This window comes from Xiphophorus hellerii, chromosome 2 (assembly GCF_003331165.1).
Source record: "Xiphophorus hellerii strain 12219 chromosome 2, Xiphophorus_hellerii-4.1, whole genome shotgun sequence".
NCBI lineage: Eukaryota > Metazoa > Chordata > Actinopteri > Cyprinodontiformes > Poeciliidae > Xiphophorus > Xiphophorus hellerii.
Window position 1 is genome coordinate 28,803,237 of NC_045673.1, and position 14,349 is coordinate 28,817,585.

The 14,349-nt window shown below is 39.9% G+C and overlaps 1 protein-coding gene across 1 annotated transcript in view; it reads right to left on the minus strand.

Annotated features, from left to right (window-relative positions):
* Nucleotides 1–9,932: 9,932 nt before the first annotated feature.
* tmtc3 (transmembrane O-mannosyltransferase targeting cadherins 3) overlaps nucleotides 9,933–14,349 on the minus strand; it is a 33,245-nt gene continuing 28,828 nt past the window's right edge. The window contains 2 exon segments of the mRNA XM_032545822.1: nucleotides 9,933–12,506; nucleotides 13,477–13,703. Coding sequence (XP_032401713.1) covers nucleotides 11,626–12,506; nucleotides 13,477–13,703 — 1,108 coding nt within the window. The 3' untranslated portion in view covers nucleotides 9,933–11,625.

Sequence of the window (14,349 nt, forward strand, 5' to 3'; positions counted from 1 at the left end):
ATCCTTCATCATTTGCTCCAGGCTGATTAATATGAATTTTCAGGGGTGTGTTGTTTTTCCTAAACTCAAGCAGAGTTTGGAGCTACGGATCTTGGTCTGTGTGTAAAACCCCGAAATGTATTGCTACGTATTTCAGACGCCTTGTTGAAACGTAAATGAGTCAGGTGCCAGTCTGTCATCAAAGTTAGGTTCAGAGCGAGAGATTCGGTCTCACTTCGCAATTTGTGATTCGTCGACTGATTTAGAAAGGATCTTGCTAACTGTTTCAAATTAAATGTAGACTATATTGATAAAAAATATTCACTCATCCATTCAACTGATTGAATTCAGGTTTTTAAATTATGTATTTTTTTATTTCTTTCCTTCTTACGGAAAGCTTCTGTTTACATCATAGGTTTGTGGTGCCTTTCTACCCTAAAGGAAAAGATATAAAACTTCAGATATCTCAGAAACGAGATATTAACATACATGGAAAAACCTTACGAAAACTTCATACTATAATAGAAAGTACCATGGCCACCGTAAGAAAGACTTTCATCACTCAATTAGGTCGCATGACCTGATCCGTATAGTGCGAGACAATGCAAAACCTAGTGTGAGGGAAGGCAAAAGTATAGAGGGAACGCAAAAGAAAAAGAAAAGAGTTCCCTATGGGCCTCCGTATAATACCACAGAATGTGAAGAAGTTAACAAGTTATGGAACTTACATTACGGGGGTCTTGTGAAGGTCTATTATTGTAACAAACGGTTTCTGTGTCACTCTGCAGTCCTTCACATGAACTGCAACACAGCAAAGCTTCCATGTAACAAAAACCCGACTAAGCTTTGACCCCAAACCCTTGAGATGAAATAGAGCGCTATCTGTTCAGCAGTCCTTCCGTCCCGACATCTTACCCACAACTGTAACGTTTCTGTGGCTCGGAAGGGATAAATTCCTGCAGCGAGATGCCAAATCCCAGGAAGGGTTTTCTCATAAAAACGGAATATAATAGGAAAACCCGTTGTGCTTGGTTTCAACGGGAAAATCACTTTAAAAGCAGTAAACAGCATCTAATTTTAAGCACATCACATGGACGTCTTGAGTTGATTTGTCCCAGTTTGAAGAGTTTAGCCTTAATTCGCTTTTGGAAAAAGGGAGCTGCTGGTATAAAAACAAGAAGAAAAAAAACACCACACAATGATACAAAAGAGTTTATTCAGGGCATAAAACGCATTAAAGAAGATCTAATATTTAAGCTCCTTTGATTAAATGAAGACATTACTTGCTTAGATTGCTTAGCATAACAGATTTATGCTGAGGCAGGTTTGTTCAAACACTAAGACATTTATTTTGGGGGGGGACAAAAAGGAAAGAAGGTGATTTAATAATCAAACGTTTTCTCTTAGGAGGTTATATATCCGTGCAACGCTGAATAATATCAGCTGACTGCCTTTATTTCCCCTCATGCATTTCTGCCTTCTACTCTCTGCATGTGTTAAACAACTCCAGGCTCCTCATTAGACAGGCGTGCACTTTGGAGACTCAAAACCACCAGTTGCAGATAACATCTAAGACAAACAGCCAACCAATCATTACCCCACCAATTACTAATATTTTGATAAAAACATGCGTGGTTTTTCTAATACTTTGCAGGTTACATTCGCACATTGACATCTGAGCACTGCAACCCAACAGCCACAGATCTTGTCATCGACGTACCGTTCTTTCTGCAAGTCATTTACGCAGCAATGCAAAGCGTCACCCGTCACCCCAGTCGCAGCTCATCTCATTTACACGTGTCCCAGCCCGGCTCTTCACATGTTCTCTCTAGAAATTAAAATAAGATCCTCCCAGAAGTTGCCATGTGATCGTTGGGTAATTCAAACTCTGTACGTTTTACTATATACCTCCCAGTGTACGTTGAAGAAATGCCTAAAATGTTCCTTTCTGTTTCCCCATCGGAAACGTCCCTACTACATGTGCATGGATTGTTTTGCAATTAGACACAAGTCGTCTAGATTAGCACGAGTTCAACACAAAGTTGTGAAAATGTGAATGGTTTCCTTCTAAAAGAAGCTCTGTGAAGGCACTGAGTGCGAGTTACAATGAGATTTAGCAGTAAATTATCAGCCACAAGCTCATAATGACCTTCATCTAACTTCCAGTTAAACTCACAAGTTAGCGGTAGTGAAGATAATATTCCTCCATTTTTAGCAGTTAAAGGTTTAATTTGCTTTTATTTTGGTTCACGTAGAATTTTATCAGAAGGTAAAATATGTGTCGGCATGATGGTCAACAATGTTATCAAAAATGGATACAAGGAAACCAGGGATAACTTGTTGGTGAACGCGTAGTTGTGGAGTCTTTGGCTCTAAGGTTCTTTACATGGACCCATGAACTGTGAAGAGGAATGTTTAGGTCAGGGGTCGCGCAAGCTTGATGACACACGAGAACCTTGATGTATTGATTCCATAAAGCCCCATGCTGGGTGAAAAACAAACGTTTCATCGCAAACCCGTTATGCCAACTGATACATTGGGTGCATTATGTAACATTCTGAATTTAAAGGCATATTAAAGGAATGCATCTCTCCCAAATTGCTAGGTAACAATCAAAATACAACTTCTACTAGTGGAGATGACCTACATAGAACCAACATTTGACCAACTTTAAGTCTGTCATATTGAAACTTGTGTCAATTTAGACACTTTTATTATTTTTTTTACATATATGGGCCGATTTGTTAAGCTTAATATTGTTGCAAAGTCAAAAATAAGTTGGGTTTTTTTTGCCTGTTACAAGAGAAAAAAAAGGGGGGTTAATTTTTTATAGTCATATTTTCAACCCCATTATTCATCCATTCATAAATGTCGCAAACTAAATATCTAATTTCATAGCTAACTATTTAATTTGCAAACTAAACATCTAGCACCAAACTACATCTTTAGTTCCAATCTAAATAATGAGTTAGTAAGCTACAAAAGCTAAATATTTCATTTACAAAATATTTAGCTAAATATTTAGCTAGCATTGCTCCAAACTAAATGATTGGTTTGGAGCAGAATATTTTGTTTACAAACTAAACATTTAGTTTGGAGTAAAATATTTCACTCCAACCTGAACATTTAGTTGGCAAGCTAAATAAGCAAAATTATTTAGTTAACAAACTAAAGTTAGCCAACTAAATATTTTTCTCCAGACTAAATTTTTTGTTTGAAACTGATATTATAAATGACTGAGTAACATAGTGAAAATAAGAATTGAAAATGAAACCCCACTTATTTCTTAAGACAGGCTAAGTAACCCATGTTATTGCTGCTGATTTTTACTCCAGCTATTATTTACTCCACCGTACTTTTCGTGGCTCATAATAGCTATTGTGCAAATAGACTGAAAATCTACTAGCTGTCATTCTGTGTGAATGATAAATCTGAAATTAAATATAATTTCAGATTATCGCGCAATGTGAAACAGACCCTTAAGACTTTGAATAAACGGCATTAAAAACAGTAGCAGACTCCAATCCAAAGCAGTAGAGTCAGCAGAACAGCAGTCTGCATGAACACTGAGGCAGTAACACTCCGTTCCGAGCAAAACGACAGATCAGTCTCAGCCTTAGCTCATAAGTACTAAAAAAAACGAAAAAACTCTTGCCCTGTTCTCTTTTGATGCTTTAATCCCAGTGGTCTTTATTCTCTTCATTCAGCTTTGCTTTATTAGATATATTGCTTACTACAGAATGCTTATCGATGCGTTTGGCGGAAGAAAAAAAATCCCATCTAGGAATTACATTTTTTTAAAAACTGACATATGACATAAAATACATTTTAAAAAAACAAATACGTGAAAACAGCAGATGGAAAATTCTTTTTTTTTTTTTTCTTCTAAATCTACTCGGTGGTTTTATGGTGCAACAATGATCTTTTCTGCTGTACAATAATACGTTGATCTTAATTCTAGGTGTCCTCTTCCAGTCTCCTCTGGTGGAAAAAGCAGTTACCTAAATGCTGGACTATTATTGCTTCTTCTCACTAAAACCACAGTGTGTGTGGCTGCTGGCACAGATTGATCCCCAAATGGGATTCGCTGCGGAATATGAGCAACCTTGAACTGATGCTCCTGTGGAAGATCGTGAGGACGGGGATGGTCTCGCAAAACTTTGTCTGTTTCTCAGGATTCGGAGTTGCTGACTGGCCTCCTTGGTGATGTCGGGGAGCAAGGGACTCCCTGCTGGAAGAAACTCCTCGCCCCTCCTCTTGACTTGATTTAATACCAAAAAAACAAAAACCTGAGGACCACCCACTCTGTTTGAGAAACTCTTAACCAGAGGTGTGACCAAGTCACTGTGTTGCAAGTCTCAAGTAAGTCTCAAGTCTCTGTCCTCAAGTCCGAGTCAAGTCTCAAGTAAAGACAGGCAAAAGTCGAGTCAAGTCTCAAGTCAGGAACCTTTAATTTCAAGTCATTTCGAGTTGTTTTTATTTTATTTTATTTTTTTATAATTTGCAATTATACATAAAATTCAAATAATAGACCATTTGTTCTTTTTAAAATATGTATTTGAGGTTCATTTGTGATCCTCTTATTCATCTGGTATTCTTCAAATCTGTCAGAAGTAAACAGATGTCAGAAAATAAATTACCGCCTTTCATGAATTACATTTGACTTCAGTTTACTCCTTCTATTCATAAATAAACATCAACACTACAACAATCATAGTTTTCAAAAAATGAAATAAGTATAAATGAAGTTATCACAAGTAAACTCAGGAAGGTCTGGTGCATTTATTTTTCTGCTTTTATTTCTAAGTATGTTAGTTTCAGTCATCCGTAAATATGGGACAGATATTCTAAACACAGAATTTATTTGGGACAGTCACTGTATTTGGTCTTTTTTTTTTTTCCCCCAGCAAAGCTATACTACTTGGAAATGGGTTCTGTGCGACATGTGACAGTCACGCCGGTCAGTGCATTAAGTCAAAAACAGTTGACTTAATGCACTGACTGCAGTAAACAATATATTGTCAATATAATTTCCCAACGTAGATGTCTTCAAATACACCAACCATCCTTAGATGATACTAGACCCGGCTCATCATCATGATGGGACAGAGAGACTCTGTTCCCTGTGTTCAGGTCCAGAATCTGCTTTCTGTTCCGGAGCCCCGCTCACTATCCACCGGCTTCCTGAGCTAACACGGTGCACATTATTTGTGGAGGCATTTGAAGGACCGGATTTATGGTAAATCATCACCAATTTAACCCGGAGTACACATGCTAACACGAAGTTAGCTATAGTCAACTATCTTACAGCAAAAGAAAAGCTGCCACCTACCGATCTTTGTGAAGCTTCAAATGCCGGACAAAGTTGGACGTCGTGGCATCTCCATCCGATATTCTCCTCTTGCATGTTTTACAAGTTGCAGATTCGTTTTTTAGTCGAAAGTTCATAACCTACGTAGCCAAAAGAAATTACTCGCGGAAGCATATTCGAGCGGTTATTTCGTATTTCGTTCCCTGAGCTCTGTAGCTTTGCCGCGTTTTTTTAAACGTCCAAATCCTGTTAATTTGATTGGTTGTGCTGCAGCTACGTACACATACATACATAAGGAGAGAGGAAAACCATAGTGACGGTCTGCGCATATTGATACGGAATGAGTGAAATTAATTAATGACGCCACTTTATAAATAATGTGTTTTAAATTTTAAGACTTTGAGTAAAAAATATCAAGTCTTTTCAAGTAAACAGCTTCAAGTCGAGTCAAGTCCCAAGTCAATGGCATGAAAGTCAAAGTCAAGTCCGAGTCTTTGAGCATTTTTTCAAGTCAAGTCTCAAGTCGTGATTTTAACGACTCGAGTCTGACTCGAGTCCAAGTCATGTGACTCGAGTCCCCACCTCTGCTCTTAACCGCAACATCACTGGGTGAAAGGGTGTCCACCTTCCTGTTATCTGCTTGAGTCCAGCGAGGATCTTGGCCACCAGCTGGCAAATCTCTTCACCACATAATAATTTGCTATTTTGGACATCATCTGAATTGGTTGTGTGTTTGACAAATTATGACGTCGGAAGTAGCAACAAACGACAGGAACAGGTTGGAGAATACAACAATATTCAGTGCATTAGAATATACGTCCCGATGACTCTCGTTTGTTAGATTAAAAATACTTTTGGAAAAAGTACTTTAAGGGGGCAGTATTATGTAAAATTATAATTTTTGAGATTCGCATCACCTTATGTCATCCCCTCATCAGAAATATGCTTTGAGAGCTCTCTTGATTCTTACACCCATGTCTGAGAAATCCATTAGTCTTCCATGGCAACCATTCAGCTGTGCAGAATGCTTGGGTCAACCTACCTCCGCCTTTCGAGGACCAAGATTCCAAGCTTCTGTATTGCAGAGCAGCCGTCCCCCGAGGCTACCCCACTCAGCTCCTTCAGACTAGCCAGCAGCAATTAGATAACACCCTGTGGAACTGAGCACCTGCTGAGCTCATTATACGAGCTACTTCTCAGTGCATTACTGGTGAAAACATTAAGGGGTTAGTAGAGGAGCCACATTGTGACGACTTCTTGGAGGTGGAGTTTCAGAAAATGACAGGGTTTTTTAAAGAAACAGGCCCAATTTTAAGGCATTCATTTATGAAGTCAAGTCATATTTAATATATGCAGAATTTTTAAAACAACTGACAGTATGATACTACAATTCTACTATAAAAAAGGCACTGTGGCTGGAAAACATATAATAGTGTCTCTGTAAGCAGGTATTAAGCACTCTTTAAGTCCACATTTTTGTTTTTGAAACCATGAGTCTGTTTTAATCATTTCTATAATGTGCTTCACATAGTCAATACACATTATTCACTATGTGTATAGTTATTATTAACTAATATTAATAGGTTTGTTCATTATTAGTTAATAATAATGAACAAACTTTTCTATAATATTCTTTTTTTTATATGACCAAAGATTCAGAGGTTTGCCACATGATTCTTTTGTGACAAGCTTCTCCCAACATCAAAATCAGCAGGGACAAATCAGTCTAGGCTTTTTTTCCCCCTCTTAAATATGTTTCCTGTACATGAGACCTTATAACATGACATCTTCCATGAAATCATACTGTGATGTTTGGGTATCAGAGCGCCCAAAGTTGAAATATTTCAAGGTTGATGGCAGGCAGAGGTCATATAGTTTAAAAGTACAAAACATAGTCTTTGATAATCAAATGTTATATTCCACGTCATCCACCGATGCTTAAAATAGATTTTTGTAGTCGTTTCAAATTAAATCCACACCAGTTGTCACAAAATGCTTCCAGGTGTTTTGACTGAAGAGGGTCAGGCACATTAATCACATTCATCATGCTGAACAAAGTCGCTCCCTGTTGCAAATGAACTCTCAGAGTTTAGTTCATCTCCTCGTGGACACTGCCTCGAATGTACAAGACGTTAACTGTTTCTACATATAATTGAGAGGGATGTCATGCAGTTGTAAATCACATTAAGACTTTAATTTTCAGAGGTCTGTTTTTTTGCGTGTTTGAGCTTAATATGAAACTTCACTCGGCATTTTGATTGAGTTAGCACTAGGACGACACAGCACTCTTTGTATCTTCGTACGCACAGCTGGAGTCACGTTTACACACTCAAGTTCATAGTTCTAACCCTAGAAAGATGAACTTTGGATAGACTTCCATTTTTTCTTAGTAAGTGTATTTGCCTAACTCGACCCAGGACCAGTATATACCTAATGCTAACCTTACCCAAAACTTAATTCACACTATACCTGTAAAACTAACCTTAACACTAATCTAAACCCAACTCCCAAAACAGCACCAATCTGTCTCTAACCTGTGCTTTGGGCCTCATAAGGAGCAGTCAGTTTTCACAACGTAGCATGTGTTCAGAAAATAGTCCTTACAATATATCAAGGCCACACATGCACACAATATGTCTATCTTCATAAGGACTTTGCATCGATTTCCATTCATTTCTGTAGCCTGTAACCATTATGAGTACGTGCTTAACCCTAAATATAATCTAAACTCAATTCCCACGTTGGTCCTAAATCCAACTCCTTACTCAAAAACAGCACATCTACTTATGGGGTCCAGGCTTTGTGTTCCACAATGTATATACCACATCCCCGCAATGTGGTATTTGTTGGAAAAGCGGGCCTCACAAGGTGAGAAATGCTAAAACACACCCAGCATGTGGCTGGGATGGCGGAGAGAAAGGGATGATTATACACCATGCAAACGTGATTCTTTCTAAAACAAAATTTAGGTGAACAAGTTTGGCTCCAACCAACGTAGGGTCAGCATAATAGATACGAGCTCAAATAACTTGTTGATACATGTTGTTTATTCATCGTCAACACTTTTTGAAATTATCAGGAAGCTTGGCATAATTCTGGTTGGGTATTTGACAAATCTCTTGTCAAATTTAGTAAAGCTCATCTAAACTGTTGGTTAGTTTCTTGCCACAGACCTGGCTCTTAAGCATAGGCCACAAATTTTCAACATGGTCGAAGTTAGAGATCTTGAAGGACATTCTGGAACTTCAGTGTGAGTATACTTTACCTACTATGGAACCAGCTTCAATTTGTTAAGAATAATTTACAATTCATAGGAAGTCCTTAATTGTCCACTTTGTACAATACACCAGTACCATTCACAATGGAACAACTTCATTCCTTGACAGTACCAACACCATGCTTTGCAATTGGCACAAAGTTGTTTGGCCTAAAAGCCTCACATTGAGTACTCCAATAGAACTCTGTAGGCCAAAAATACTGGCTGAATTTCAGTATGGAATATTGTCTGCTTTTTTAATTTACATCTGCAATTTTCACGCATTAATCAGATTCCTTAGCACACACTGAATTAATCATGAGAGCGAGTGCCAAGTCATTGCAAATGACTGGACTTCAGCTGCTGGTAGTTTTATGAGCGTTGACTCATTTGAATGGATCCGGTTTGAAAAGAGGGAATCTGGGTAACACTCCTCTGAGTGTCGTCTGCCTACCAGACGTCTCTGATGTGGGATGTTGGATAGAAAATAAAGAGCTGTATCTTTTGATGCATCTCCGTCCCCTTTGCTCAATCCCAACTTTGATCATGACAATATAAAATTCAGCAGGGCTACAAACGCTGATGCTCCGGCAGTTTCTAGACCAGGAGTGCCCAAGTCCAGTCCTTGAGAGCCGAAACCCTGCAACTTTTAAGTACTGTACATCGTTTCTCTAACACACCAAAGGAGTGACTGGTTACCAGTTAATTTACTGCTGGGAGGGAATTCAGCCTTTTGACTTAAGTGTGTTGGAGTAGGGATGCAAAGACTGGACTTGGGCAACCTTACAGGATGCTTCTGTTCCTTGATATCCTAACCAATTCACCTTGATTTGAGCAGGGACTCATGCTAACTTGTACAAAGTTGTTTCAGATAACAGCTAAATAAGGGCTTAGCTAGTGCCTGCGTGGGTCCTCTCTGGTTACTTCAGCTTCCTGCTGCAGTCCAAAAACCTGACTGTTAATTGATTTGCCCTGTGATGGACTTGCGATTTCTCCAGGGCGTACCCTGCCTCTTGAGCCTCTCCCACACTGCATCCGCAGCTGAACAGCCAATATGCAGTCACATGGCTGGTGATGTTCATATTCACACAGGCCATGTGATCACACACAAAACGCGGCAAGAAGTCTCTCACCAATCACACAACACATCACACAGACCTCTGTGCGAAATATTTCAAACTGGCCTGGTGTTGAGACGGAGGTCCCTCCGAACAAAATGATGCGACTTTCATCACGCAACTACGTCAGTAAGAGCCGATTACGATGCTTCAGATGAAGTATGGGAGAGCCTTTACTCAGTGAAAACTGCGGACAGACACCAACCGCTGCAACTCAGTTCCACAGAGTTGGAATTTTATGCGAGAGAAAAACATTTGAACAAAATCATGATTTTTGATCCCACTTTATTTAATAACCACCACTGCCATCACCACGGGTCTTATAAAAACCTCAGATTGTTATAAAAAGAAGAACATCTGAAAATGAGGTACACCCAAAAACATAAACTGGATGCTTGGTTGTCCAAAGTTGTACCTTGTTTATGGGACACACTGTTAACACTGTCTGAGACAGGCTTTGAAAAAAAAATACATGATGGAACTTATGCTTGACATGGTAAAAAAAACAACCAAAAAACAACCAAAAAAACATAACGGACACAAAAACACACACTGCCAAAGCTTTTCCCTGCAGTGTATGCAATGTAATACTAATAAATAACACTGGATGTGAAATCCTGAATACAGATGTAGGATAATATTTTCAGGGCCAGAAAATGAATGAATGACAAGGCCTTTAAGTAGTACCGCCTCACTGATTCTTACAGACTTATTCTGTGCTGCCTCCATTATTAAAATTATAAACAGATCCAGAGGAGAGAAAGGAAGAACATCACAAGTGCTATAATTACCATGATTAGCCTTTGAGAAATAAAATGCATACCTTTGAAGAGCATAGAGTGTGTGGCATTGGTACAATGACATGCGAGACTAGGTTTAGTGTTTTCGATGAGCCAGTCCTGTTAAAAGGTGCACAAATGTTTTTGGTTATCATTTTTTTAAGCTAGCTATCTGCGGCTTATTTAGCAGTAGAGTGAAAAAGGAGAAAAATGCAACTTGTTGGCACTGCCAAAATCTGCCCAAACGATTATAAAACACCTATCGTCCAAATTATGTCTTGGTTGCGACGGGTTGTTACATCATCCTCATTGTGCAGAGAGGATGTAGGAAATCCATGTTTTGCAAATGTGCTAAGAAAATTCCCCTCCTGAGGTGGAAGGAGCTTTGGAAAATGAAAACACATGGCCTCTGCTAAGGAGTGGTGTGCGTCATTGTTAACAGTCATATAAAAATGGGTGTAGCCCATGTAGAAGCAATGTCCTCAGGACAGATTATGAAGAAAAACATCCGAAACATCCACCTCTAATGAAGATACAGGACAGAACACAGGCGTGAAAATGTGACAAACAGATCAGGGCTAACACTCGGAAGGAAGACCCCCAACGAAACCGAGAAGGCAGCTGGAAATGGGATGATGTCATAGAAGGAAGTGCAGAGTGAGATCAATAAATATTAGCTGCTGTGATTTAGTGGGAGAGGTGTGTGTGTGTGTGTGTGGGGGGACGGGGGGGGGGGGGTATTTTGCTCGCTGTGTGGTTTATTTTCAGCTATGAGCTGTTCTGCCTCGGAGAAGTCTAGGGGAGCGTGTCACATCCTCCAATTGTCCCAGATACAATCATTCTTTTTTTTTTCAAACGACAACAGAAGAGGGAGTCACATCTTATTAAACACAAATCCAGTGGTAAACGATGACTACACATAGAGCAACAAAACAAAACAATGTGTGAAATTCACATTCAGTTCAAGCTCGCATCTACATCTGCGATGGGCAAGAAACAGATGATGTGTTTTATGTGCGTAAAGTTTGTAGTCTTTTTTTTTCGTTTTACAAGATCTGTGATTTGAAAAAAGAAAGAAAGAAAAAGACAAACACTGAAAAATTTGGAAAGAAATCCCAGCTGATTAAGAATAAACATGTTTTAAGAGGAGGGGTGACAGTCCAGTACCAAACCGCACCAGAATCAATCACCACTTAGTATGCGCTCTATCTCCTCTAGTCTCTTCAAGGCTGCTGCCCTTTTTTCCTCTATATCTTTAATCTCTTTAGTGGACTTGCCCTTAGTCCGTTTGCCAGCCTGAGTGCTGTCCAAGGGTTCTGTTTGGTCTGCCACCCCACCCCCGAGGTCTTCTGCTGAGGATTTCCGCACATTCTTCTCATCCTCATCGCCCTTTCCGTCAGCATTGGCACCCCTCCCTTCCTCCTCACCCGCGGCAACGTCTTCCGTCGTTTCCTCCGCCGCCTGCAGCTTTTCCTCCTTGGCCGACACGCCGCCGCCGCCACCCTCCCTGGAAAGCGGCTCCCCTGCCGCGCTCATGGCGGCCATTTTACTGCGCACTATGCTCAAATGACGGCGCACGTACTCCTCGTTGGGCGCCAGGGCCAGCGTTTCCTCCAAGCACCGCTCGGCCCGCGGCAAGTCCCGCTCTTCGAAGTAGACCACACACAGGTTATGTTTTCCTTGGACGTTGGTGGGGTCCATTCGCAGGATGCGTTCGAAGCAAGCTTTGGCGCCGCGGGTGTCCTTCTTGTGGTTCATGAGGATGTCGCCTTTCAGAATCAGGCCCTTGACGTGCTCCGGGTGGTGGCGGAGGAGCTCGTCCAGCACGGGCAAGGCATCCACCTCCCGCTTGGACTGGGTGTAAAGCAGAGCCAGGTTGAACAGCGCGCTGCGGAAGCCGGCCTGCAGGCCGATGGCCTTCCGCATCCAGTGCTCCGCCGCGGCATTTTCATTAGCATCCATGGCCAGCATGCCGAGGTTGAAGTAGCCATTGGCGTCGTCGGGCTCCTCTTCCACGTAGATGAGGAAACGACGGTTGGCTTCAGGCCAGAACTTTGGTTCTCCTGGAAGGAAGTAGAAACAGTTGAAAAGCCAGGTCTCACCCGTCACCACATCTGCTTTCAATCTGAGCACACAAAGTCTGGGTAAATGGTTTTGTTTTGTTTTTGTTGTGATTGTCTTCACTTAAAAATGGAAAATTCTTGAAAACCTGGCCACATTCGAAGTCAATCACTTGGACCACACAAGGTTTTCAACCCTTTCAAGCCATAATCATAAAATGTAACAATATTTTACTCTATTTGTAATAAATTTCATGTAACATTCTAAGTTTTTGAGATGTACTAGTAAGTGCCTTTCACACCAGTAATTATTACCTATAATACTGTAACAGATTTTGTGAATCTAAAGCTTCTAACAAGTCAACTTTTGTAACAAATGGCGATTATAATCCAGATATCACTCAAAGACACAGGAACTGAGCGCAGTGCAGAAAGAAAGTTTAACAACACCCCGAAGTTTATTGCTCTAAAAAGTAACCCAGCTTTGTAGAACAATGTAGTAATATATGTATAATGTCTCAGTGGCTTAATTTTCCCTTTATGTTGATCTGCCGTGGTAATCAACAGATTTCTGTTGGTTTCTAAACAAACAGCTAAAGCTGCCTGGCCTTCCAGTCAAACCTGCTGCAAGTAAAACACAACATTCAATGTTTTTCTTCTCACTTAGTCAGTAAATAAAAGAAACTGACAGAAACTTGGCCCTGATCTCTTCAGCATAGGGGACATTTCTTAAGAACCTGGTTACACCCTAGAGGTAATAACAGGTTACTTCCTTTATTCATTCCAGTTTGTGGAGGGTTGATGTCCTACACCAGCGAAAAGCAATGCAATTGACAAGTGAAGTACTGCTGTTAACCTCCTCAGACAATGCACTACACATTCAATTTAACGGGTTTTTGCGTGTTTGAACAGGTCTGGCTTCTCCATATCCACAAATCGTCAAACCGCAAGTTTTCACTTTCTTGCAACTCACCAGACTCCTGCATGAGAAGAGCCGAGTTGAAGAGCGCCAGTTTGTGGCGCGGGTTGAGCTCCAGGGCGCGGTTGAAATTCTTCAGGGCTTCAGACGGGTCTTTCATCTCAATGTTGACTATGGCGAGGTTATACCAGAGGTCAGCGTTGGAGCTGTCAAGCTCCAATGCGCGCAGGTATGCGTCCCGGGCTTCTGTCAGCTTGTTCATCTTCAGCAACAGCTCCCCTCTGTCAAACAAACAAACAAACTATATTAGGACTGCAACTAATGATTATTTTAGTAATAGATTATTCTAATGATTAATCGATTACTATGAATTTAAAAAAAATAAACTGCCACCTCCTGAAGCCTTTTTTGTTGAACTACTTAAGCTTATTTTATACAATATTAAGTATACACTGAAATAAAGAAATAATTTCTTTTTTTAAATAAGAAAAAAAAATCTATTTTTTGCCTAAAATGCAACAAAATAGCATTCCTTTAGTGAAAGCTTGATCATTTGTAGCAAAAGATGCACCTGCAGCTTAAAAATACTTCCAACATCAACATGTAAAAAACTCTTTCTGCTTGACGTAACATCAATACAGTGCGAGGCTGATCTGGTGATTATTTTTGGGATTAAACTATTAATAACCGGATACTGAAAAGTACTTAGTAGAAGACTTTTTTTCCACATAAGTAGACAATGAAGGATTTTTAAAAATCTTAAATGTAATATGTATTTATTTTGCTCTGAATATGTTGCTCTTTCAAGGACTGGCCCTTTTTTGAGTCTCTATACGCTGGTTAACAATTAATCGATTACTAAATTAGTTGATGAAAATTTAGAAGATTTTATTACAGTTTCTATGGTTTTGTGATGTATGTAAATAG